Here is a 27225-nt window from a genome sequence, read left to right on the forward strand (position 1 = left end):
CCTTTAACTCAAGTACAATAACAAGTAGAATAAAATTTCTGTTGAGGTTTTTTATTGTAATGAGATATGATTAGACAAATGGCTGAAATTTTTTCCAACAATGTGAAGAAAAATTGCCGTTGAGGTTTCTGCCATGGGGAGCTTGCAGAGATGTTCTATCCTGTTTGGCCAAGGTTCTCTAAGTTCAAAAGTATTTTTTTTTTTAAAAGTATTTTTTTAAAAAAAATTTGAAGTGTTTGGCCAAGTTTTTAGGAGAAAAAAAAGTGCTTCTGAGGAGAAGCAGAAAAAAGTAGCTTCTTTCCAAAAGTACTTTTTTGAGAAGTACTTTTGAAAAACATACACTTAGAAGCACTTTTTAAAAATCTGGCCTAACATTAATTGCTGCTTAGAAGTACTTTTTAAATTAATTAGCCAAACACAAACCGCATCTCACCAAAAGTACTTTTGAAAAAAATATTTTTCAAAATAAGCTGATTTTTTCAGTTTGGCCAAACGGGCTAGAAGTAGAGGGGAAGGTTTTACGGATAAGTGAATAGTTAATTGGTAGAATAGCTTGCGAGACACTTGTACTAGTTTGATTTTGTCATCCCAGTCCCTCTATTTCACAAAGTTTCAATCGGATACTTGAACTCGATCAAAACATAAATTTTAAATACATCTGCTGCTCACTCACTTGACATTAAAGACATGTCATATCCACCTCAACTAAATTAACGCCACGTCATTATTTATTACAAAATATTATTTTTTTATAAAAATTCCAACTCCATCCCTTTTTTTTCCAAAATATAAAATCTCAAACAATCCTCTCTTCCACTATTCCATTTCTCAATCTTCTACCCACACAAAACCAAACCCACGTTTGGTTACAATTAGGGGTGTTCATGGTTCGGTTTGGATCGATTTTTCCCTATAAAGAAACCAAACCAAGTAAGTTAGTTCTTCAAATATTGAATCAACTAGTGATGAATAATTTAAGTACTCAATTAAAAATTAATTATTTTTAACATCAAATAAATTCTTGTACTTAGTGTAATGGATCGTTGTAGTATCATTAAGGGATGAATTTGAGGTATGTTGTCTAAACTTCTCTCCTAGAATTAAATCACATGATGTTCTTGTAAGTTCGGAGTTATTCGTTATAAATTAAATATTTCGAATAAGCTTTGTGTTGAAAGGCATATGTTCAAAATGTATTCTGGATGCTCTTATCATAAGATTTTATCCTTCGAGAATGTGTTCAAAGCATGAGTTGGGTATTAAATGTTATGACTTCAAGTCGGGTTTCTAGTGAAGGCTATTATGCCAAATTATGTAAGAAATCTCAAGGTGCTTAAGACTCTTAATTACTCATATGTGTACTAAATATCGGAATTAGAGATTCTTTGTTGTCGATAATATATAAAGATACTTGAAAGTGGAAGTAGTGAGTAGTGGAAATAAAGTGTGGACAACGTGCAAAGAATGAAAGTTATACTTGTGGCCAATAGCGCCAATGAAATGATGTGTGAAAGATTATGAAATGAGCCTTGGTTCAACTATTCCAAATTGACTCTGAAAATAGAATTGTACAAAAGCTTATATACTCAAGTCATGTCCAAATGTGGTTGTTCTAATTAATGCTATGCTTGGTAGGTATTTCCAATATGTTGTGAGTTCTTACATATTCATGAGTTAAAATTGTGTATTGCCCTTTTTTGGGAGAGGTATTTCAAGAGTATTCGATAGGATGATGTCTATGATGACAATCCTTGAGAGAAAAGAAATAAAATTGTGGAATATGATAAGCGGTCACAGTGCCATGAATGAAGAATAATAAGTATGGCCAAGGGAGCCAATGAAATAATGATGTGTAAGTAGTTGAAATACTAATGAAGTGATATATGGTTTGAAAAGGTTATGAAATGAACGTATTTGTATTTGTGTTTCCAATATGCTATAAGCTCCTACGCTCTCATGAGGAGAGGCTAAGGTGTTCCTACATATTTTAAATGTTCTTGATGTCCTGTGATCATCCATGGCAAGTACAAGTAAGTGATAGTATGAACATGAAATGTGGGCGTTTGCCAAAATGAGAATTATGAGGTGTTGTATATCCCAATGGCTTCAATCATGGTATGTATGCTTCTAAAATAATAAATGTAAATGACTTCGATGTTAAGTCCACAAGAATCATGAACTTAGCTAATGACTTCAAGATGACAAGTGAGTGAATAACGAGATGAAAGGGAGATGCCCTATGCTAAATGATGACGACTCTTATGAAAACAAGTTTGGGCCATGTGCCATTGAAATTAACTTATTGATTCACCATACATGTGCTAATGTAATGAGCTATATTTCTCCATGATGAGCATGAACATGTAGTATTCCAATGATCCGGTAAGACATTAAATGTAATGTTTATCATGTTGCTTTGATTTTATATATGGTCATGTGCATAAATAATGTGTTATGAACCCTATGGACGGTCTATGAAACGCATAGGTATATTGTGTATGAAACCCTATGGACGGTGTATGAAACGCATAGGTATATTGTGTATGGAACTCTATGGACGGTCTATGAAACGCATATGTATATTGTGTATGGAACCCTATGGATGGTCTATGAAACACATATGTGTATTGTATATGTAATCCTATGGACGGTCTATGAAACGCATAGGTGTATTCTGTATGGAATCCTTTGGACAGTCTATGAAACGCATAGGTATATTGTGTATGGAATCCTATGGACAGTCTATGAAACGCATAGGCATATTTTGTATGAATCCTATGGACGGTCTATGAAACGCATAGGTGTATTGTGTTATGAATCCTATGGACGGTCTATGAAATGCATAGGTATATTGTGTTATGAATCCTATGGACGGTCTATGAAACACATAGGTGTATTGTTTTTATGAATCCTATGGACGGTCTATGAAACGCATATGTGTATTGTGTTATGAATCATGTGAACAGCCTATGAAACACACATGTGTATTGTGTAAGTAAACACTGTGAACGGTCTATGAAACGCTCAGGTGTATTGTGTAAGTAAACACTATGAACGGTCTATGCAACGCATAAATGTATTGTGTAAGTAAACACTGTGAACGGTCTATGAAACACACAGGTGTATTGTATAAGTAAACCCTGTGAACAGTCTATGAAACACACATGTGTATTGTGTAAGTAAACACTGTGAACGGTCTACGTATAATATGATATGTGAACATTAAAGACGGTCTATGAAATGTATAGGTGTGAGATAAGAGAGTGATATGGACGGTCTAGTGCGACGCATCGTTAACGCATACATTATGTGCAATTTTCATTGGCCTTGTTTGTAAATGTTGTTTTAATTACTTTATATTATGTATTCCACGCATAGTTTATATGGTTCAGTTAATCCTAAACGAAGTTTAAAAGAATGTAAGCATAACGAGACTTGAAATGTGAATCTATGGGATATTTCGTAGTTCTTGATATACTTCATATGACTCTTATTTGAATTACCATGATTTCATATGTTGTTTTGTTTGTCTTACATGCGAGTACTATTCCACATATACTCACTTCCCTTTTGCCGGGGGCGCTGCATCTTTTAATGGATGCAGGTATACTTCTACAGGATGTTATGGGTCTTTGGTAGGGATCTTCTGCGTATCAGATTATGGTGAGCCCGCTACAATACCAGTGGGCATTCAAGTCTAGTTGGTTTTATGTACTTAGGTATCTATTGTCATAGAAGATTCATGTACACTGTGGGTCATGTACTTAAGTTTTGAATTTCATCATGTATTTATGTTCACAGATATTTATGAAGCTATGTACCCATCACGAGAGAAAAAGAAAAGAAAAAAAATATATTTATGGGCCATTGGGCCAAATGTATTCAATATGAAAGTCATGATCTAATTATGTTTTGATAAATCATGCATAGTTATGATGAGAGATTGATGTAACGTAGGCTTGCTCGCTTGGGTTCACTCGGTTGAGTGCTAGTCATGCTCCCCTAGTTCGAGGCGTGACAACTAGATAGGGATGTACATGGATTGGGTTGGTTCAGTTTTGATAAAAATCAAACCAATCCAACTATATCGATTTGGATTGGTTCGGTTTTGTCGGGTGTTTCAGGATTTTCGGGATTTTTGTTATTTAAATATTATTTCAATCTTACTTTGTCAAATTTTTGATAAGTAAATATATGTTTAGTAAAATATAAAAGATTGACAAATATATTATCTATTAAAATATTCTTATGGGAGAATTTTCTTTGTAACACATAATAGTTATTTTTTTTAGTCGTCTGACAATAATTTTTCGTCGATGTACACTTTGAAGGTGAACCGAATATAGTAATAAAACATAAAATCAATATGATACCTAAATAATAACAATCACTTCACATTTGAAAAAGATATAAAAATGTAATAGATCTTAATATATGATATGAATATGAAAGAACAAACAGATTGACGCATTTCATTAACACTTGATGAGAAAGTGATCATACAACCAATTATTTAAGGTTAATAAATATGGAGTACTTTATATACTGTTAAATATTATATCCCGCAAGATAATCCCAAATATTTCTAGACATTTTTTAAAAAAAATTTTATATAAAATTTTAAAAGTATATATAAAAATTACTATATATTTATATGTCAGTTTGGTTCGAATTTTTTTATTCAATACCAAACCAAATCAAACTAAAACTAATCGAATTTTTTAATCGGTTTGATTTGACTTTTCGATTTGGTGCGAATTTTCGATTCGGTTTGTACACCCCTAACACTAGGTTAGCATGTCTTTTTTAAAAAAAAAATCATATCCAAATATCTTTGTCGAGTTAGTTGGTATCGTTTGCTCCTTTCTATCGTTCCATAGGCAAACAGATCCACACTAATTCACCTGGAACAAGGTACGTAAAATCTTTCTTTCCAACTCTTTGTCCGAAACTCCTTTCTTCGAACAAATCTCCTAGAATGGACTTACTACTATGCAAATTCAAATAAGTGACATTAGTAAGTTCTAAACACGAATTTGTTGTTACACACTTATGTTTTATGGGAATCGTATTACCCCTTCAACATTTTCGAAGTGAAATAAATATCCCCTTAAAAAGTCTCAACCAGACCTTTGGTTAAGAGGTGAAATACACGCGCCTGAAAATGGTACACGTGTATTTTATCATTTAATCTTTAGTTTTTTCATTTTTTCACCCCAACCACCACTTCACGACAGCTAGAAAAATAATAGATCCCTTTTAAAACCACCCATTTGATATATTCATTAGATTTTGATTTTTTAAAAATAGTCTAGCATAAATTTAGTAGCGAGATTAATATGATCTTTCCTTAATTTCATATATAATCAAAACAAGACACATCTTATCCTTGCTCAGCAGAAAATTGGACGATTAATATGATCTTTCCAAAAATAGTTGCATATCTTATTAAATGGATTTGGTGGTGCTTCGATCTCCCTCAAGCACTGAGAACTTGATTTGACATAGTTTGAACAATATTCACACTTCTAGGCTTCTGACCTTTAATCCTACAAGAATAAAATCTCGACATCTACCTTTAACTCAAGTACAATAACAAGTAGAATAAAATTTCTGTTGAGGTTTTTTATTGTAATGAGATATGATTAGACAAATGGCTGAAATTTTTTCCAACAATGTGAAGAAAAATTGCCGTTGAGGTTTCTGCCATGGGGAGCTTGCAGAGATGTTCTATCCTGTTTGGCCAAGGTTCTCTAAGTTCAAAAGCACTTTTTTTTTTTCAAATTTGAAGTGTTTGTCCAAGTTTTTAGGAGAAAAAAAAAATACTTCTGAGGAGAAACAGAAAAAAGTAACTTCTTCCCAGAAGCACTTTTTTGAGAAGTACTTTTGAAAAACATACACTTAGAAGCACTTTTTAAAAATCTGGCCAAACATTAATTGCTGCTTAGAAGTACTTTTTAAATTAATTAGCCAAACACAAACCGCTTCTCACCAAAAGTACTTTTGAAAAAAATACTTTTCAATATAAGCTGATTTTTCCAGTTTGGCCAAACGGGCTAGAAGTAGAGGGGAAGGTTTTACGGATAAGTGAATAGTTAATTGGCAGAATAGCTTGCGAGACACTTGTACTAGTTTGGTTTTGTCATCCCAGTCCCTCTATTTCACAAAGTTTCAATCGGATACTTGAACTCGATCAAAACATAAATTTTAAATACATCTGCTGCTCACTCACTTGACATGAAAGACATGTCATATCCACCTCAACTAAATTAACGCTACGCCATTATTTATTACAAAATATTATTTTTTTATAAAAATTCCAACTCCATCCCTTTTTTTTCCAAAATATAAAATCTCAAACAATCCTCTCTTCCACTATTCCATTTCTCAATCTTCTACCCACACAAAACCAAACCCACGTTTGGTTACAATTAGGGGTGTTCATGGTTCGGTTTGGATCGATTTTTCCCTATAAAGAAACCAAACCAAGTAAGTTAGTTCTTCAAATATTGAATCAACTAGTGATGAATAATTTAAGTACTCAATTAAAAATTGATTATTTTTAACATCAAATAAATTCTTGTACTTAGCAAAATAAAATTACTAACCAAACTAGAATGTACATGCAAAGAATTAGTTTATTATAATAGCAAAAAACTAGACTAAAAATATAAACGACTAATATGTACCATAAAATTTTTGAAACTTTATATATCGGTTTAGAAATTTTAGAAATTTTAAAATTCAAAACCAAAATCAAACCAAACCTAAAAAATATCGGTTTATTTGGTCGGTTTGGTTCGATTTTTCGGGTTTTATGAACGCCCCTAGTTACAATTTTCAATCAGCCACGTTATCCTCAATGTGTCATTGTTACCGGTGAATCTCTCCAAAACTATCAGTATACTCCTCTTCTTTTCACTTTTACTATCACTTCTCAAAATTCAAGCAATCCCTTTTGTCTACCGCATGTTTAGCAGAATACTATAGAAAGTACAATGCTTAACCACCACAATTTAAAATATCTCATAAAGAATTGGAAAAGTCAAAAAAATAATTAAAGAAAACCCGATAAAAATTATGAGATTCTTTTACCAGCAGTAGCACCTTCCGTGACACCATTGTCGAAATCGAATTTTAGAAGGGGGATCAAAATTGAAGCAGTTTGTTTCATGATTTAAGCCATGAATTTCAATTGATTATTTTGATTCCACTTAACAGTAAAAAGTAAATATGCATGTGATTATTCATACTAACTTGGGAAATCCATAAATTCATGCCTTCTCATCAGAAATTGAAATTAGAAAAACTAAAAATTAACACTTTCAGTAAGGGATTGCTTTAGTACAAGTGTCTACTAGGCTATTCTGCCTAGTTAATTTAGTAAACTTAATTTTAGTTTCCACTAAAAATTGACATGTGTAAGTATTTGTAAGTTACATTTTGCTTCTCACTTGCTTCCAAGAGAATGCACTCACTTTCTCTGCCATGTCATCACTCAAGGAGGTATTTATTTTAAATTAAAAACGTCCAAGAGGGTAATAGAACCCCACAAAGTATAAGCGGGTGACAACAAATACGAAATTAATTTGAAGGGATACTTATGCTTTTTCCCTTAAAAAAAACTTATAAGTTGTTTTCCTATTAAAAAGAGGTCATTAGTAAGCTTAGTCGGGCCAATGAATTTCGATACCGAATAGTAAAATATTAAAAGGTTATAATTTGTTTTCCTATTCAAAGAAGCCACTAAAATGCTGCATGGTTTTCTTGGGAGGACCAATTTACAAATATAAATAACATTTGGAGCTATAAATCCACCAGCTTTATACCATTATTGCTAGTGGACTGGACCATTTATTTGCTTATCTTGGTATGTGGAACAAACAGGCCCAGACATGTAGGGCCCAATACACCTTTAACAGCCTGTTAAGAGTTATTGGAATCAACAGGGTGCAGAAGTGGATAATTTTCCTAGAATTTATTGTTATGGGAAAAAAAATAAGTTTTTAATAAATCCAAGAGAAATTTCCTGCCTAAAAGCATTTTTTTTTTCTGATTTTCTTTGAGGTTGGAAGATACTTATAAGAAAAAGGGAGTATATTGGCATGATGAGAGCCAAATTCTTATATTTATATTTTATAAAGTAAGTATAATATAAAATTCATTTTCAAGTGAAAATTAGAAATTTTATGATCAAACACTGATTTCGAAAAAAATAAAAAAATTCTTATGTCCAAACGGGCTCTTAATTTTGATATGATTGACGGATATATTATTCTTATCGTGACATCTCTGAATAGTTGCTCCCGTTCTTGTCTACTGATTAAGACATCGTCTTTTTATGCTGCTTTCACTTAGAGTTTATTGATGAGTGATCGCTCGGTATCTAGCTGGAAAAAATGATCCGGAAGCTTCCTATCTCCCAAAAAGCAATATAAGATCACCACTTCTTTCATTAATGAACTTCTCTTACTTCGAGGATCAGTAAAATGTAACTTAGAAATTCATAAATAAAACACATGAGGCGTTTGCAAGATTATTTTCTTCTATTTATGTTGTAAATAGTTATTGAAGATCATTTTCGGACGGAGAATATCATACAAACATCATACACCACAAAAATGATGGACCCTAATTTAGGTGTATAGAAAACAAGGTAGGTGTCAATATGATATACTATAACAACAACAAAAAATAAGTAAAATCCCACAAGTGAAATCTGGAGAGGGTAGCGTGTACGCAAATCTTATCCCTACCCCAAAGGGGTAGAGAGACTGTTTCCGATAGACCTCGACTCAAGAGAATGAGAAAGATAATATAATAGTACTATCAACAGAAACCATAAAAATAATAACATCATGATATTCAATTTGATATATATATATATATATATATATATATATATATAGATGTTTTAGGAAGAGAAGCACTTGAAATCACACAACCACCAAGTTGAGTCACATTATCAATGGTCTATAGGCAAAGCCATCTCAAGTCATTTTCATAATACTGTAATACTCTTTGTCGCAATCAAACCTTATTGTTATTTTTCCAACTGAAATCCACCCACCTCTTTTTCATTAATGCATTGAAGTAAATGCTTGTTACATCAAATCATAATTGGGTCTTGATATCTTAGGATTCTTGTTCAATGTCAAAGTACTTACATAATTTTGGATAGGTTATTTATTACTTGAGACCATTAGTCCTTTGGAGTGAGGTTTTGCACTCCTTTCTCCTGAAACAACTTCTTTTAACTGCATAAGGCACGGGTAAAGTCGGCATATATACTACTCTCCTCATAGTGGCGAAATCAGAAATTTTCCTATGGGTATTCAAACTTAAAAGAAGAAAAAATAATTCCCGACAAAGGATGTTCAATACATATTATATACCTCTAAAACCTAATATTTTACCTATATACGCAGTGTAATTTTCCAATTAAGGGTGATCAACTAGCCAACCTAATTTACCAGAGTATAGCTTTGCATCTGCCTCCCCATATTATATTTGTTGGATTACACTGGGTTGTTGTTATTGTTGTTGTTACGTTGTTGGATTTCTCATTCAGTATCAAGTTCCTGTTTTAATTAAGGTTCGACTAATCCGAATTCGTGCACTTAAACGTCTCAATATCAATTATGAAATGACCGATATGTTTCTATGCATTTGCATTTTGATTCGACACAGAGTTTAAGAAAAAAGAAGAAGACTTTTGAAACCTGTGATCTTAAAAGTTTAAGGGGTAAAAACTTTGTGGGGTCATGACATTTGTGTAGTTATAAAAGCTTCTCATTAAGGGTAAAATGAAGAGGTTAAAGTTGAATTATTTCCAAATTTAAAAATATATCATTTATTTTGAAACAGATTAAAAATGAAAGTACCTCATCTAATTTGAATGAGAGGCAGTATTATTATTGGTTTAGTTTCAAGAACTCCCATTTCAACTGCAGTGTCATCATGTGATCAGAATAAACATAAAAGACATTGCTTTCTGAAAAAGGAGAGAAAAAAAATCATTTAAAATAACTCTATCAAGATTCTTTTTACAAGAGAAAATTACTTATCAGAAGCCAACTGTAAAACAAGACTTAATTGAGTCATTAACCCAATGAATCTTAACTAATGGTTTTCCTAAATTATTTTTTCTTCTTCTTGCACATGACACAAATATTGCTTTTGTCTAAAGATTATCTCTAGAAAATCATTAAGAAGATAACTCAAACAGTAGTACATGAATAGGCCAATGGAAAATGAGTTGTGATGAAACTTAAAAAACACTGATTTTCATATAATTTCAGAATCAAAACATCAAATTTTTGTTGAAAAAGTTAGATAATTATAATTTATTAGTTTCTTAGCATTTTGGCATCAACTAATTATTTTCACCGCTTAATAAAAAAGAAAAGAACGTAAAAACTGATTGACATGCTAAGGATACTCTAATCCTTTCACCAATTCCTACTTAAAGAGTAATAACCATTAACATAATGAATTTTGTCAAAAACCAAAAAAATAAAAATTAAAGACCAGAGAACAATTGGTTAAAATCTTCTGCATACTTTTGTTTCCCTGTTTGGTACTAAAGTATCTCCTTTAATTTGCTTCTTTTCGAAGCATAAAAAAGGCACTGGCTCCCAAAAAAACGGCTATGTAATTATTCGATAAATACTTATTCATATCGGTTGTTTATATCAACTTAATAAATATATTATATTTGAAGTGAACAAATAAATTAGTCCGATTTAGTGTAAATACTTTCATCTTAATTTATCACTTAACCACAGTAAATTAGTATGATTTGATATAAACAATCGGCATGAATATTTTTTTTACTATATTTATCTTGAAGAAAATAGAGTATACTTAAAAAGTACTCACATATTATTGCTCAATGATTCCTACCATGAGTAGCAAATAATAGGTTTCAACTTTCAATTGGATATATCAATTGGAAGCCATAATTATCGCATTCGTTTTGTGAAGTAAATTCTATTATTCTATATATGGCTCATTATTTGAAGTTGAAATTTCAACTCATGCTTTATTGAAATATTTTGAGAAACTTTTGTTTTTATTGGATGCCCACTACTTTAAATCATATTCCTTAGAATTTAATTAACCTAAGAATCTTGTAACATTCCCTTGGTCCCATGGCATTCACTTTTTAATATCTTACCAGTTTAATTTATTAAGGCAAACTACAACCCATTATTATAATTATGAGGAATTTTCATTACTTTCTTTTTGCTCAATTTTCTTAGTAAAGTTCTAACCCAAAAAAGTAAATGAGCTAATAAATAATTTTAAATGAAAATTTGTAAAATTAGTATTTGTAAATTATATTATGATAGACTGATTTAAAAAAAAGTATGTACTTGTTCAAATATAAGTGAACAAGTGTCATGTTTAATTGTTTACTACTGAAAGAGCTAAAGAAAACTTTTGTGTATGTAACACGTCTATTGAGTAGTAATATATATTTATATTTTTTAAAATTATTTTCTAAAAAAATTAGTATTTTTTTTGGCATTTGGTAGCCAGATATTTTCCAAGGAAATTATTTTGTACCAAAAGAGGGGAAAGAGTTTGGTTCACTTTTGGGCGGAAGTTAATTTTTTCACAATTATCTTAACTTTTAATTTCATAATTCCAACAAGTTATTAGATATAATTATTAACATTTAATAATAAAAATTCATCGAAGCACTATTCAATTTGATAATAGTATATAACCAATCATTACTAAAAACAATTCGCACAATATTTTTCACTCATCAAGCAAATACATAAAAATATATTTAAAAATGAGTATTTTTTAGAAAAAAAAAATCCCAAGCGCACCAATAAAAATATCAATTGTGTTATAAGAAAAATAAAATTATGGTGGATGTCTACTCTTCCTCCATGATCTTCTCAAATGCTTAATGACATATTTCATGACATATTTCTATGCTTAATGACATATTCAATGACATATTTTTCTTCACTTTTCATGCCTATATAAAGGCCTTGTAATAGATAGAAAAATACACACAATTAAAGAAGCAAATCTCTTTCTTCTCTCTAACTCCATTTCTTGTTCATGTTTTACTAAATTGCTTTTATTTCATAACAACATGTCTTGTTCATGTTTTACTAAGTTGCTTTTATTTTATAACACGTTATCAACACGATTTGCTATTTTATCTACACTTCCTACAAGAGATAACAGAATTGTAGACTTAGCTTCGTTGAGGTCTTGACTTTTGTTAGTGTGTTATATAGAGTTCATCCTTCAATAGTTTTCATGTTTTGGGACTTTTCTTATACCACACTTATATGGCCATCAAACAGTAAGAATTGTCCTCTACTGATCATTCTAAGCGTACAAACAAGGTATGCACATTTCTAATAAATAAGTCAGATGAGGTATGTACACCTAGTATAAATTATAATTATGGTTTATAATTAGTATGCTCTTTCTGTCATGTTCTCACCTTTAACTCTTGTTTTAGTTACTTGGTGATACATGATGGTGGAAAGAGTAACATACCAAGTAATTTTTCTAGAATTAATACTTTTCAATTGGACAATATCAGTTGATTGACTAGCTATATTTACTACAAAATCATGCTTGTGTTTTAAAACTAATTCATAAAAGTGTGTTAGGTTGTCGCTTACATGATGATATCCTCGTAATAATTTAAATGTATTCTCTATAATTTTATATAGTTTAGATAAATTGATCTTCTCTAAAAGGTTTTGTTAAGTTAGGCACCTATTTAACATAAAAACTATAGCTTTCATTGTTTGGGTGGATTTCTCTGCAGAAAGTATTGGATTACTTTATTTCACCAAACTTATTAAACACAGCGATCAAAATGCAACACATGTAATTTGGTTTCTATTTGAGCTAATGTCATCTCGCGGAATTGTTCATATGGTAATTAAATACATGTGCTTCACACTTGTAATATGAGGTTGTATTTATTCTTTCACCAACTAATTTTATAGGTTTCTTTTAGTATGCGAAATATTTGAGCATATCACATGTACGCAACCCATTCATACTTTCATATCTTTGCATTAACTTTATGTGCAGTGTTTAGTAAAAATATTTTTTTCAATTGTATCTAGTGAAATAAAGAATTGGAAAGGCATGTCTTTATTTGCTACATCTCTTATATGACAAAGATAATATTCCAACGTATATATATGTTCTGACCTTTTACATACTATGATAGATAATTATTAAGATAATTTCCTAATTAATTTATTAAAATGTAAAAGTGATTGTATCATTTGAAAACAAAATGGCATATATCCTAACTAGCATTTTTGTTGCAGAGGAACTGTTTCAAGATTGAAATAGTTATATATGTCTTCTTGAAAGTTAATTTACTTATGCCTATAATTATGAAGTAATAATATTTTAAAGGCTCGAGTGCGAGTCCTAGTGAATTTTGGCCTATTATGCCAAAGATTGAGGGTAAGACGATGGGTTCAAGTCCCAACGCACTATGTTGATGAAAAGACGTTGGATTCAAGTTCCAACGCATTATGGCCTAGCATGCCTTTATATGGGTAAGACATTGGGTTTGAGTCCTAATGCACCATATTGATAATAATAATAACTAAAGAAAAAATAATGTAATTTTCATGAAAAAGCATGAAGCTTGTCCCACTTGATTTGCTCCATTCTTGAAGTGAATGTGATAGCAGTGCATGATAAGTCTAAATAAAGACAAGTGGTTGACCAATGAATGTGGGCGTGCGAAAGGCCAAAATAATAATAGTTATCACTATGGTAATTATAAAAAGGGAGAAATTCTTTGAAGAGAATATGACTTGTGATAAACATTGAGATTGCATACTCATTCCTGAAAGTGAATGTGAAAATATATATATGATAAAGATTATGCATAATAATGTACTAAATATTATGTATAATAATGTATTTGTGCATAGTTGGATAAATACTACAACTCACCTCTAAGGGAGGTTTGAGACAAAGAAAGATAATGAATATTATTGTGTAGTTACATGAATATATCATTGGTCGCATGCATGTGATGCGCCAAAAATATTTTGTCATGCCTTATGAAAGTTATTAAAAGCAAGATTAAAGCAAGAAATTATTTTGCTTGTGATGATTTTGAACATGACAATTATTATGATATGATTCTCTTTGTGAAGGAGACATTCATTATATGGATGGTGTGACAAAAGATCTTGTAGTACAAAAGCAGTTAAGAGCTCTGAAAGAACTAATTTGTTACTACCAGGATGAATGAAATTGTTCATGACATTAATATTGTAGTAAATCTTAAAAGAAATATTTTGATTTACAAATATATTAGCCAAAGTGGTTGGCATATTGAGACTATAAATAAAAAGAAGATTGAATATTTTTATATTACTATAATCATACCGGGTAAATATGAAAGGTTACCTGACTTTTCTTCTATTTGTACTACACAAGTATAAGCATGATGATGTAATCACAAGCCACAAGTAAACTAGAGGTTTACTGAAACAAATATTAGTTGGCATGACCGATTGACCATCTCGGTTCAATTATGATGCGAAAAAAATTAATTGAGAATTATATTGGCATATATTGAAGAAATATAAGATTCTTCAAGATTTCTCTAGTGCTGCTTATTTTCATGATATACCAGTTAAGGTTGGGATTGAATCCCTTGATTTTTGGAACGAATAAAAGGTGATAAATATATGGGCTCAGTCACCTTCTATGTGGACCGTTTACTATTATATGATTTTAATAGATGCATCTATTCCATGGTCACATGTGCATTTGTTATCAACTTGTATTTTGGCTTTTGCAAGATTGATTGCTCAAATTATTAGAACACAGTTCCAGAATATAAATTATGATGATTTATCTTGATAATACTGGTTTAAATCCAAGTTGGTTTAGCAGAAATTGTATGCCTCCAATTATATCTAAACCATTGGTTATGAGAACAAAATTGCCAAAATAAAATTTGGTATGTGATGTATTATTTAATATACAACGGCACTTGTACGCATCTAGCCAAGTTATGATAAGTTCTCCCTATCACAATCGGTTCAGGGTCAGGAACCAAATAATTTCCATATAGAAATATGAATGTGCTATATGATTTAATTGTTCCACCACAATGTACAAAGATGGATCCCCAAATAAGACTAGGGATATGTGTTGGTGATCCCAATAATAGGGAGAGAAAATGGGCAGCTGAAAAAGTAATGCATGTAATGAATTATTATGAGTACATCAAGATCCTCGTACGAGAAAATGTGAACTTGAAATTCAAGTGATAATTCATTTGCAAAATATTGCCAGGCGTATTTGCTGACCCAAAGCTAAATGTCATATTCAGCTGCTAATGTTCCAAATAAAATAAAGTTCATAATGAATAGAGTCCATGGCATGCATAAAGCATAATAGACTAATCGGTTCCAAAGATAAAACTCCTTGAAGAAGGAGATGAGCAAATGTTTAAGATGGTCATAATAAGGAGGCAAGTGCTCTAGAAGAGCACCGCGACATAACACTTCATAAGACCTCATGGGAGAGGTTCAGGTACCTGAAAATAATAAGATAAAGAGATCTCAATAAGTTATGTCTTTATTGGGTAATAGTAGAACCGATATAAAATGATCGTCGACGATATTGTTAATATAATGTAGCGCTCAATGTTATTAATATTGACGAGGATCTTGAACTCAAATCTGTCATGAAGTTTGGACAGATAATTGATTGGCCAAATTAAAAATACGTAATGAAAATTGATTTCACATGAAAAATATGAAGTTGGACGGATAGTCCCAACACCTGAAAGTATAAAGCCAGTGGAGGTATAAATGTATTCTTGTGCGGAAAAAAAAAGAAAGAAGGTCAAGTCGATAGACATAAAGACGACTTGTGTCACAAGAAGATTTGTAAATATCCTGGCATTGATTATATAAAGACATGTTCTCCTGTGGTGGATGTCGCTATTTCAGGTTTTAATCTGGCAATACAAGAAAAACGTGATATGCGTATAATGAAAATCATTGAAGGATTTAAATTATTCTGAAGCATATTAAGGTTTCCAAGAAATTTATTAAATAAAGCTTCAAAATTCCTTATACGGATTGAAACAATCAGGGCGCATGTGGTATAATCGCCTGAATGAGTACCTGTTGAAAGAAGGGTACCAGAATGATTCAATTTGTCCTTGTGTCTTTAAAAAAAAAGATCTGGATCTAAATTTGTTATAATCGCCATGTATGTTGATGATTTAAATATCATTGGAACTCCTAGGGAGCTTCCTAAAGTAGTAGACTATTTAAAGAAAGAATTTGAAATGAAAGATCTTGGAAAGATAAAATTTTGTCTTGGTCTACAAATTGAGTATATGAAAGATGGAATTTTTGTCCATCAATCAACATACACTAAAATAATTTTAAAGCGATTTTATATGGATAAAGCACATTCATTCCGACCTTATAAAAATAATGAAGAGTTTCTTGGTCCCGACGTACCATATCTTAGTGCAATTGGTGCACTAATGTATCTTTCTAACATTACAAGGTCTGACATAACTTTTTCAGTTAATGTCTTAACAAGATATAGCTCTGCTCCTACAAAGAGACATTGGAATGGAATCAAACACATATTGCGGTACCTAAAAGGGACTACCGATATGAGATTATTTTATGGCAATGATTGCAGTCCTAATCTTGTTGGTTATGCCGATGCTGGGTATTTATATGACCCACAAAAGGTTCGATCTCGAACAGCTTATGTGTTTACATATGGAGGCACTGCCATATCTTGGCGATCGACTAAGCAATCAATCGTGGCTATTTCATCTAATCATGCTGAGATAATTGCTATTCATGAAGCAAGTCGAGAATGTGTATGGTTGAGGTCTATAATATACCTTATTCGAGACAAATGTGGTTTGAGGTGTGACAAACTACCCACAATTTTGTATGAAGACAATGCAACATGCATATCCCAGTTGAATGGAGGATTCATAAAAGGGGATAGGACAAAGCACATTTCACCAAAGTTATTTTTCACACATGATCTTCAAAAGAATGGTGATATCAATGTGCGAAAGCTTCAAGAAACTAGTATACAAGATTGGGATGCGAACGCTCAAGGATGTGAATTGATGCTCTCATCAGGGGGAGTTAATATGCGTTGTACTCTTTTTTCCTTACAAGGTTTTGTCCCATTGGATTTTCCTTGCAAGATTTTTTTTAACGAGGCAACCAAAAGACGTATTTCTAAACACGTGTACTCTTTTTCCTTCACTAGGATTTTTTTTCCTATAAGGTTTTTTCCTAATAAGGTTTTAACGAGGCACATTATCTATGGACATCTAAGGGGGAGTGTTATAAGAAAAATAAAATTATGGTGGATGTCTACTCTTCTTCCATGATCTTCTCAAATGCTTACTCTTCCTCTATGATCTTCATCTCAAATGCTTAATGACATATTCAATGACATATTTTTTTCACTTTTCATGCCTATATAAAGGCCTTGTAATAGATAGGAAAATACACATAATTGAAGAAGAAAATCTCTTTCTTCTCTCTATCTCCATTTCTTGTTCATGTTTTACTAAATTGCTTTTATTTCATAACAACATGTCTTGTTCATGTTTTACTAAGTTGCTTTTATTTTATAACAAATTGTTCATTTTGTTCTCCTCAACTTATTGCTTTTTCAAAATAAAAAAAAAAATTGGCACATGGCAAAAGGTGTCTGATGTTTGATATCACATGCCTTTACCAATAGTCTAGCTAGTATCCTATGACATGAATGTTTGATCTTTTGCATCTTCTAAAAAAACATGACTTTAGTATTATCCAATTCAACAAAGATTAATCACTTGCTAATTAAGTTATTAGTACCCAAAGATTAATGTTTTCTCTGGTTCCATTTTGTTATTAGCATGTTCTTGTTAACACTTATGTCTGTCTAAAATAATTTCTTTACTTACACAAGTTATAGATAATGTCTGCATATATACTATCTTCCTCAAATTTCATTTATGGGATTAGGGTATATTATTGTTCTCGTAAAATTTTTGGACAGAAATTTGGAAAAATGTCTCTTGTTGATATTACTTACCGGTTACAAAATTTAAGGAAAAACAATTCTATGAATTTTATCCAAATAAGTTTCTTTTGTTCTACTCAAAAGGATACTATCATCAATGCAATTTAGTGTAAACATAAGGTGTCAGTAATTTTTTATATTACTAATGTAAACTATCCAATGTTGATGAAGGCGACTCGTGAAATAAATTATAAGAACGCTTGGAGGTAGATCCAGAATTAAATAAAAAATATAAAGAGTCAACTTGTTTAGAAAAGATAAAAATAACTATCCTAAAGCATTTAAAAGAAAAATTCGGCACTGAAAACATTTTAAAATAATTTAAGAAATTTTAAAATGAGGAAATGTCTATTGAAATATCTTTTTCCCCAATCCTTATAAGTTATAAGTAACATGAAAAAAAGGAAAAAAGATCATTATCATTTAAAAAAAAAAACAAGAGACAAAAGATGAAATATCTTTTTTTTGTCCATTCCTTATAAGTAATATTTAAAGGGAAAAAAAGATAATTAGAAAATAGAAAAAAGAAAGATAAAGCTTAGCTGCACCAGAAAGTCGGTAAAAAACAGAAAGCACAATGTAGTTCACAGTCTATCAAAGTCAGCTCTTTCACTTTCCATCATCTTTCTTCGAACAAACAGGTCAGCTTTCTGTTTTTATTTTTTAATTACATTTCTATGTAACTTCTTTATTAGTAATTACACTAAAAAAAGAGGAAGACAATATCTGTGTTTACTTCTGTTGTTGTAATTATGAAGTTGGCTGTTGTTTTCTTTCTTGCTGACGTGTTATATATCTTACACCAAGTAAAATACTAAAATTCATATCATTTGTTTTATTTATATTGAATTTAATTTATGTGTATATTATTATGTCTCTCTCTCTCTTTCAAGAATGTTTGTTTATTTGCTCATTTATTTTGAGTGAAAAAACTTTTTAAGTAATGGGTTTTGATGATTGGTTTATTACAGTTCATATCTTGTCAGCAACCCGCGTTTTTGTTTCCGTTTTGATTTTGTTCCTTTTTTTTTAAAGTTTTTATTATTAAATTTGTTAACTTGGAGGTGAATTCTTGACTCTGCAGTCACTATCAGATCTGCATTTTGGCTTTTTTTGCGGGGAGAAACATAGTACGTAAAAAGCCTTGTTTAATGAGGTAAATTCTTAGGTTATTTTAGCAAAAGTCAAGTGATGAAATGGAGTTTTGAGCAGATTCTTGAATATTCATGTTCTTTATGTGTTTCAGTGTTTGTTCTTGTGTTTTTTGTAGTGTGTAATTGGATTTGGAGATCAAGTTTGAAACTTTGAGAGAGTTCTTATTTTGGAATGAAATTGTTAGGAGATTCTTGAAGTTTCATCTTGTTTTATGTGTTCATTGTTGTGTTTTTGTAGTGTGTGATTGGATTTGGAGATAAAGTTTGAAACTTTATGAGAGCTCTTATTTGGGAATATTGAGGTTGTCAGGGAGTAAATGTTTGTTGGGTTGAACAAAGGCGTATTCAGGATTTGAACGCGTTCGAGTTCGGTATCCTAACACAGTCCATTTGTTTTGCTGGGTCCCAATTCTCTTATTCGTACCTTTTTAGTAAAAAAATTTAACTCATATACATGTCAAGCTAAAGCTACTGGTTCTAATGAACTCGTATGTTGCATACTAGATCCGCCCCTGGCGTTGAATTGTCTGATAAGGAGAACGCGAGAAGTTCATATTATCCAAATTCGACCAAACAAAGGATAAGCGTCGAGGTTGTGGAGGAATTAGTGAGGTTTAGCTTGGATTAATTAGTAGGAGGAAAAATGGGGTCAAGAGAAGAGAGGCATAGGTTAAATCATGATCTTGTGCCATTAGCAGCACTGATTAGCAGAGAACTGAGGAATGAAAAAATGGAGAAGCCAACTGTTAGATATGGATGTGCAGCTCAGTCCAAGAAAGGTGAGGATTATTTTCTGATGAAAACAGATTGCCAGAGAGTTCAAGGCAATCCTTCATCCTCCTTCTCTGTGTTCGCGGTATGTATTTCAACATATTTTCAATCAATCTCCACCTTTCTCCAAATTAGATGGAGTCCACATATGAATCTTTTGCATCAATTTTGCTCTATTCAGGTCCATTTCATCGCGATACATTTCTCCATCTTTCTGTATAGATAATATTGTTCATCAGATTATAATTCCTCTTTTTTTCAGATCTTTGATGGACATAATGGGACAGCAGCCGCAGTGTTCTCAAAGGATCATTTACTAAATCATGTTTTGAGTGCCATTCCTCGTGGACTAGGGAGGGACGAGTGGCTACACGCTTTGCCTCGTGCACTAGTTGCAGGCTTTGTGAAAACTGATAAGGAGTTCCAGAGAAAAGGCATGAAATTTGTGTTTTCTGCATATCTTCTTTTGAGGTAATTGTCTTAAATTCATGCTTCAGTAGTGCTAATTCCATATATGCCTTCATTTGTCACTGCAGGACAAACTTCCGGAACCACAGCTACATTTGTGATTGTTGATGGATGGACTGTGACAGTTGCGTGTGTTGGAGATTCGCGTTGCATTTTGGATACTCAGGGTGGTGCTGTTTCAGAATTAACTGTAGACCATAGGCTTGAAGAAAATGCGGAGGAGTAAGCGTCTATCTCTATCTTCTAAATCTTCCTTTCTGGTTAACCGTTGATATGAAAATGTTCACCGTCTCTTGATTATTCGCAGAAGGGAGCGTGTCACAGCAAGTGGTGGTGAAGTAGGAAGACTTAGTATTTTTGCTGGTACTGAGGTGAGTTGTAAAATTTGTGTCTGATCGAGCATAGGAAAATCGTTCTGGCATCACATTACTGGTGTAAAACAAGCTTTTGTTAATATCTGCAGGTTGGTCCTCTTCGCTGTTGGCCAGGAGGTTTATGTCTTTCAAGATCAATCGGAGATATGGATGTAGGGGAATTCATTGTTCCAATACCATATGTCAAACAAGTAAAAGTAATAACTCTCTTGTCTTTCTTACACTCTTGTAACCAAATCCTGCTGTATTCTTTTCAGTTCTATATCTGATGTCTTAGGCCTTAACTTTTTCAACATTGTGAAGCTATCAACTGCAGGTGGAAGGCTAATCATTGCATCCGATGGAATTTGGGACTCCTTATCGTCGGACATGGCTGCAAAGTCTTGTCGTGGCTTGCCTGCTGAGCTTGCTGCTAGGCAAGTTGTGAAGGTAGTGGCGTTCACACGAATTCCTTGCATCCATAATACTCCCTCCATCCCAATTTTATGCGGTAGTATTTGACTCGACATAGAATTTAAGAAAGAAAGGAAGACTTTTGAAACATATGGTCTAAAACAAGCCATAGATATTTGTGTGGATGTAGATCATTTCATTAAGGGTAAAGTATGAATTTTAAAGTAAAAATGCTTCTAAATAAGGAAGTATGACATTATTTTTGGGACAGACTAAAATGAGAAGTATGGCACATAAATTGGGACAGAGGGAGTAAGTATTTTGGATGACAGAGATTTTAACGGATTTAAGCTTTTTGTTTGAGAAATAGTTAAATTTATGGCCAATTTGTTGATTGTTTAGGAAGCTTTGAGGACGCGTGGGCTGAAGGATGACACGACGTGCATAGTAGTTGACATAATTCCTCCCGATAACACTGTACAGCCTGCAACTCCGACCAAGAAATATAACAAACTCCAATCTCTTTTCTTCAGAAGAAAGTCACAGAAATCTACTGCTAAACTATCGAAAAAGCTGTCAGCTATAGGCATTGTAGAGGAACTGTTTGAAGAAGGATCAGCAATGCTTGCTGAAAGGTTAGCATTCTCTTCAACTTTGAAACCTTCAATCTATAGTTTAATATTTCATGAAGCTTTTTTTATTTCAGTTGATGTTGATTGGAGTAATTAGAGAAAATTTGTTGATATAAGATATCAAGATGCTTATTCACATATAGCCTTTTCACACTGATATCATATTAGTAGCTTGGTATTATATTTTGACTTGAGTAGATTCTACACTGTTGTGGTTGGTGGGTATCTGATGATATATCACTATATACTGGTCAGATTCTTCAAAATCAATCAGTAATTAGAAATGCAACTTGTTGTAGCCTATGTTGTCCCGATTCTCAAAAATGTCTCGGGGTGCATGCTGGATCCTCCAAAAGTAGTACTTTTTTTGGAGGTTCCGACACGAGTCCGCAACATTTTGGCGAGTCCGTGCAATATAGGTTGTAGCTTTGTCGCATGTGTAAAGGTACGAGTCAGTTGACAAAGAGATCATGATATATGGATTTTAGTTAACGACAAGAATTGTCTGGGAATCAAATGCATTAAGAGTGCACTAAGGGGTTGTTTGTAAAGACAAGTTATGTTGGGATTAGTTATGCTTGGATTAGTTATACTGAGATTAGTTATGTTGGGATTAGTTATCCTGGTATTATTTCTTAATGACTGTTTGGTATATTGTATTAATCCTGAGATTGTTAATTTTACTTCTTTATCCTGTGTAACTTATCCTGGAATTATTATTCCACCCTCTGGCAAGTATAAGTTATCCCGGTACTATTTTTAATCTTGGGATAAAGGATTAGTAACCAAACAAGGGATAAAGTGGTAATAAATTTTTTTCAAGGATTATTTTTACTTATCCATCCTACCAAACGACCCCTAAGAGTTTCTTTGGCCTTTGCTAATCAAGGCTAACATTCCAGAATGTCAAAAGAATGGAACAAGAGTATTCTTGACTTTTTGTTCTCACTTTTCCAAGAAGAAAACTTTGATCATTTTATTATCATGTGGATTGCAGATTAGGGAGTGAGGATTCAAATGGTCCATCAATGTCCGGTCTCTTCATCTGTGCTATTTGCCAGGTTGACCTTGCTGCAAGCGAAGGCATATCAGTACATGCTGGTTCAATTTTCTCGACGAGCTCAAAGCCTTGGCAAGGTCCGTTCCTATGTGCTGACTGTCGTGATAAGAAGGACGCCATGGAAGGGAAACGGCCAAGTGGTGTTAAAGTCGCTTAACTCGTGCATCATTGCCAAGTGTGTCAACAGTTTTGTTATAATTCTTTCTGATTTCTGCCTCATATCTTAGTTAGGATGATTTATTGAACATTGGCATCAGAGCATACTGTATGTCAGCCAATAATGTAAATAGGTTCTATCAAATGGAAAAGTGCGATAGAGGTTATTGGGATGTTATATGATCCTTCTTTCATAATAGTTATGAGATTCTAAGAGACATTAAATGTGCACAAAAACTACTTATTTTGTACTTAAGATAGTGAATGAAAATGTGCTTGGAATCTCAGTTGGTACTAAAGCAAATTACAAGCTCAAAAAATATCCTATAAGTTGTAATATGTCATATCAGACTAAGAAAATACTACCAAAAAGGGAAATAACATCATTTCAAAGAGTTTGTATCTTCATTAGTCTAGCTTTCCGAGAACATTTCCATATCTACTAACAATCTTGACCCCGAATAAGCAGTGTAAATTGACTGGAAAATAATAATCACAAAAAAGAATTCCACTGAACAATTAAGTCAATATCTACTCCTTCATCCCTGTTAGCTTGTCTCTTTTGCGACGAAGGAGTGTCTTAAAATGAAGTCATCTCAGACATATCAAGTCAGTTTCTTCACTAGGCTTGACAATGAAGCCTAATTATTGATGCAAGACTTCCAAGTCTTTCCAGTGAAAAGTAAGTGCTTTGAAAATTCCCTAACAGCACATAATATACGTTTCTGCCAATTTTTCCAAAGACACTATACTTTTAAACACAAATTTAGTTCATATCTAGTCTTCCTCTTCTTGAGATAGGAAATTGTTTGTTTGATCAGTAGGAGGATTCTATATGGCTATCACTTCATTTGTAAGCTTCCTTCTATCTCTTCTTCTGATCTTTGTTCAGGCAAATGGTTTAACTAACTCAACTTGTCCAAAGTCCTTTTCATGTGGGAATCTTACTGACCTGAGCTTTCCTTTCTCTCTTTCCACACAACCTGACTGTGGAATAATGCCCATTTCTGGTTGTGATGCAAAAACACCTCCAAGAATCCAACTACTTCCTGGAGGAGATTGGTATTATGCTTTGGCCAAGCTGAATAATTATACAGTTGCGCTTGGGGACCCGAAGCTTAATGCCGAGTTGAGGCAACATGATTGCCAGGCTTTTAACAAAAATATCTCCCTTCCAGACTCTCCTTCTATTTCTTACAAAGTTCTCCCAGCAAATATTGTCAACTTCTTCAAATGCAACAGCACTAGTACTACCCAGAAGAAGATCAACCATTTTGCTGTTTATGAAAAATACAATGGTTGTAAAGGCTTTAGCATATACTACAAGTTTTTCCAAGATCGCGATGAAGACATTCGAGCAGGCAACCTTACTGTCAACTGTTCACTTATCAGATTGCCAGTAAATTCAATGCCAGATGATGGTGATGTGTTCAAAATGTTAAGTCCTGCTTTTCAGGTAGAATGGAAATTGTCTGATGAGTGTTACCAATGTCACTTTGGTGGAGGTCAATGCCAGACTGATAAAACCAAAAAATTTCACTGTACAAATCAGTATAATCCACATGCTCAAGGTCTAGTGCATATCTCTTAAGAGTCCTTACTTGTTTACATATGACATAATCACAATATTTCATAATATTTTCCCTCATCATTTTAGGTGCAAAAACGACTAAGAGTTTTTTTCATTAAGTAATATTACTGCTTGTAAAATTGGGCTTAAGCCGAGGCGTTTAATTATACCTACATGGGCACCATAAGCTTCAGCCACTCTTTGGGATGTACTTCAAAGCTACAAATTATCTAACTAAGAAGATCAACGGTTTTTTAACTTTTTCTATTTATGAAATCTACAACAGGAACATCAAAAACAGGCCAGCATCGGAGAATCTGGTTCATACTAACCACAGGTATCTCTTCTTCTTTTTCTTCTCTAAAACTGTAACTGCCAAGAAAATTTCTCAGTTACCTTCTTTCCCTTCGCTCTTTCGAACATATTCTTTTTAGTCCACATATACAATACAGACTATAACCCAAAGAGTGCTGTAGGACTTTCAGAATGAATTTATATTCTCTGATGGTGCATGGCTTCATTTTTCTTCACAGGTGCAGTTTTGTTGACTGTTGCATTGTTGGTTTTACTCTTCTGTTTTAGAGAAAAGATTGTGTGGTGCAAGAACATCAGGTTTTGGGAATCTAATCCTGAGGATCACAAAAATATTGAAGCATTTTTTAAGAACTATGGGTCATATGCTCCAAAGAGATACAGCTATTCGGAGGTCAAAAGTATCACCAGTGGCTTCAAAAACAAACTAGGTCAAGGAGGATTTGGTTCTGTATACAAAGGGAGTCTGCATAATGGAAGTCATGTGGCTGTGAAGGTCCTAAATATACTAAAAGGAAGTGGTGAAGAATTCATTAACGAGGTGGCAAGTATTAGCAGGACATCACATGTTAACATCGTGAACCTTGTGGGATTTTGTTTTGAGGGTCGCAAAAGAGCACTCATTTATGAATTCATGCCAAATGGATCTCTTGAAAAGTTTATCTATGAGGAAAGATCTGACAGAGTTCGCCAATTGGGCTGGCCAATATTGTACAAAATTGCAATAAGTATTGCTCGAGGATTAGAGTATTTGCATCGTGGTTGTACCACTCGGATTTTGCATTTTGATATAAAGCCTCATAATATCCTGCTTGATGAAGAATTTTGTCCTAAGATCTCTGATTTTGGTCTTGCCAAACTGTGCATGAAAAAGGAAAGCATTGTGTCAATGTTAGGTGCACGAGGGACTATCGGTTATATCGCTCCAGAAATTGTTTGCAGAAACTTGGGAGGTGTATCTCACAAGTCAGACGTCTATAGCTACGGAATGATGGTCCTAGAGATGGTTGGAGGAAGAAAAAATGTTGATGCCGGAGTAGATCGCACAAGTGAAATATACTTTCCACACTGGCTCTATCAACGAATTGAACTAGACGAAGAGCTTCAGTTAATTGGGATAATGAATGAAGAGGAGAAAGAATGTGCAAGAAAGATGGTGATGGTGAGTTTATGGTGCATACAGACTGATCCCTCGAATCGACCATCTATGACTAAGGTTGTAGAAATGTTAGAAGGGAACCTAGAGTTTTTGCAGATTCCTCCCAAGCCTTACCTATATTCTCCCTCAAGATCAGAGGTAGATTCATCAGTAGTAGAACTAGTCTAATGTTTATTTGTCGATATGTCAGTTATTATCCATGTAGTCTGATACAACCCAGTGAGAACCACACCCCAAAAGCTAGTTGTTAAGGTGGGAGAGCCCAATGCTATATAAACTCACATCAGCACATTGCAATACCGACGTGGGACTCAAGTCTCATACCTTGCAATGGACTATAACATAGTCCATTTTGTTATGGAATTTTAGCAAAAGCTGGTATCCAATGTGTTTAGATGTCCTTGAGTGTGGGAAACTGTAAATTTCATGTTTTTCTTAATGATTTATCACTAAAAAAGATCAGCGATTTGCGTAATGGGGGAATTTTAGAAGTGCTGGTAGGATCTAAATCAGATTGTCCTTTAATAATCCTACATGAATTTAATGGCATCCTATAGCCACTAACAATTTGCAGAAGTATTTTGATGGAATAGATCAAACATAAAGCCAATTTTTTTACCAGGAAAAGTATATGCTAATTGCACTTAACTAGTAAAGAGAAGAAATATTTGGTTCAACCAATGTTGTAGTCTAAAACTTCAGAAGAAGGAACATATTTAATGTAGAAGATTTAAGATTGTATTGCAATTATCATTAGTTGTCAGGGATGTAAAATTATTGCATGAAAATTGAAAGGATCTAATGACTTTTGGAAATAGTGTATCTTTTCACATTCAGGAAAGTATCTCACCTGGAAAATTTCTTCACAGTGTTTTGAATGTGTTTCTAAGAAATACCTATATCCATTAAGTTAATATCTAGTCTTCCTTTTCTTGAGGTAGGAATTTTTTGTTTGAGCATGGGATGATTCCATATATCTTAGTCTTCTTCTTTTGTTTGCATTCCTCAATTATTAGTCTTCTTCTTTTTCTTTGCTTCCTCAATACCTCCAATTTCTTCAAATGCAACAAT

At 32.9% G+C, this 27225-nt stretch overlaps 2 protein-coding genes across 19 annotated transcripts; both read left to right on the forward strand.

Annotated features, from left to right (window-relative positions):
* Positions 1-17548: 17548 nt before the first annotated feature.
* On the forward strand, positions 17549-23417 carry LOC107782305 (putative protein phosphatase 2C 3). Of its 18 annotated transcripts, none has more exons than XM_016603176.2 (10): positions 17549-18746; positions 19190-19261; positions 19498-20211; positions 20293-20464; positions 20567-20720; positions 20806-20869; positions 20962-21069; positions 21176-21301; positions 21668-21900; positions 22895-23417. In XM_016603176.2, exons 3-10 carry the CDS (start codon positions 19903-19905, stop codon positions 23112-23114), a joined length of 1386 nt encoding a protein of 461 aa, XP_016458662.2. In that variant the 5' UTR covers positions 17549-18746; positions 19190-19261; positions 19498-19902; the 3' UTR covers positions 23115-23417. The 18 variants fall into 18 exon arrangements, with proteins under 18 accessions (XP_016458662.2, XP_016458665.2, XP_075103969.1 ...); XM_016603179.2 differs by having other exon boundaries at positions 19764-20211; XM_075247868.1 differs by having other exon boundaries at positions 19764-20115.
* A 231-nt stretch (positions 23418-23648) lies between these two features.
* On the forward strand, positions 23649-26591 carry LOC107782304 (rust resistance kinase Lr10-like). Its single transcript, XM_016603171.2, has 3 exons — positions 23649-24684; positions 24970-25020; positions 25217-26591. The coding sequence occupies exons 1-3, from the start codon at positions 23949-23951 to the stop codon at positions 26320-26322; spliced, it is 1893 nt and encodes a 630-aa protein (XP_016458657.1). The 5' UTR covers positions 23649-23948; the 3' UTR covers positions 26323-26591.
* The last annotated feature ends 634 nt before the right edge of the window (positions 26592-27225 follow it).

The sequence above is a fragment of the Nicotiana tabacum genome, chromosome 24, assembly GCF_000715075.1.
Source record: "Nicotiana tabacum cultivar K326 chromosome 24, ASM71507v2, whole genome shotgun sequence".
Classification (NCBI taxonomy): domain Eukaryota; kingdom Viridiplantae; phylum Streptophyta; class Magnoliopsida; order Solanales; family Solanaceae; genus Nicotiana; species Nicotiana tabacum.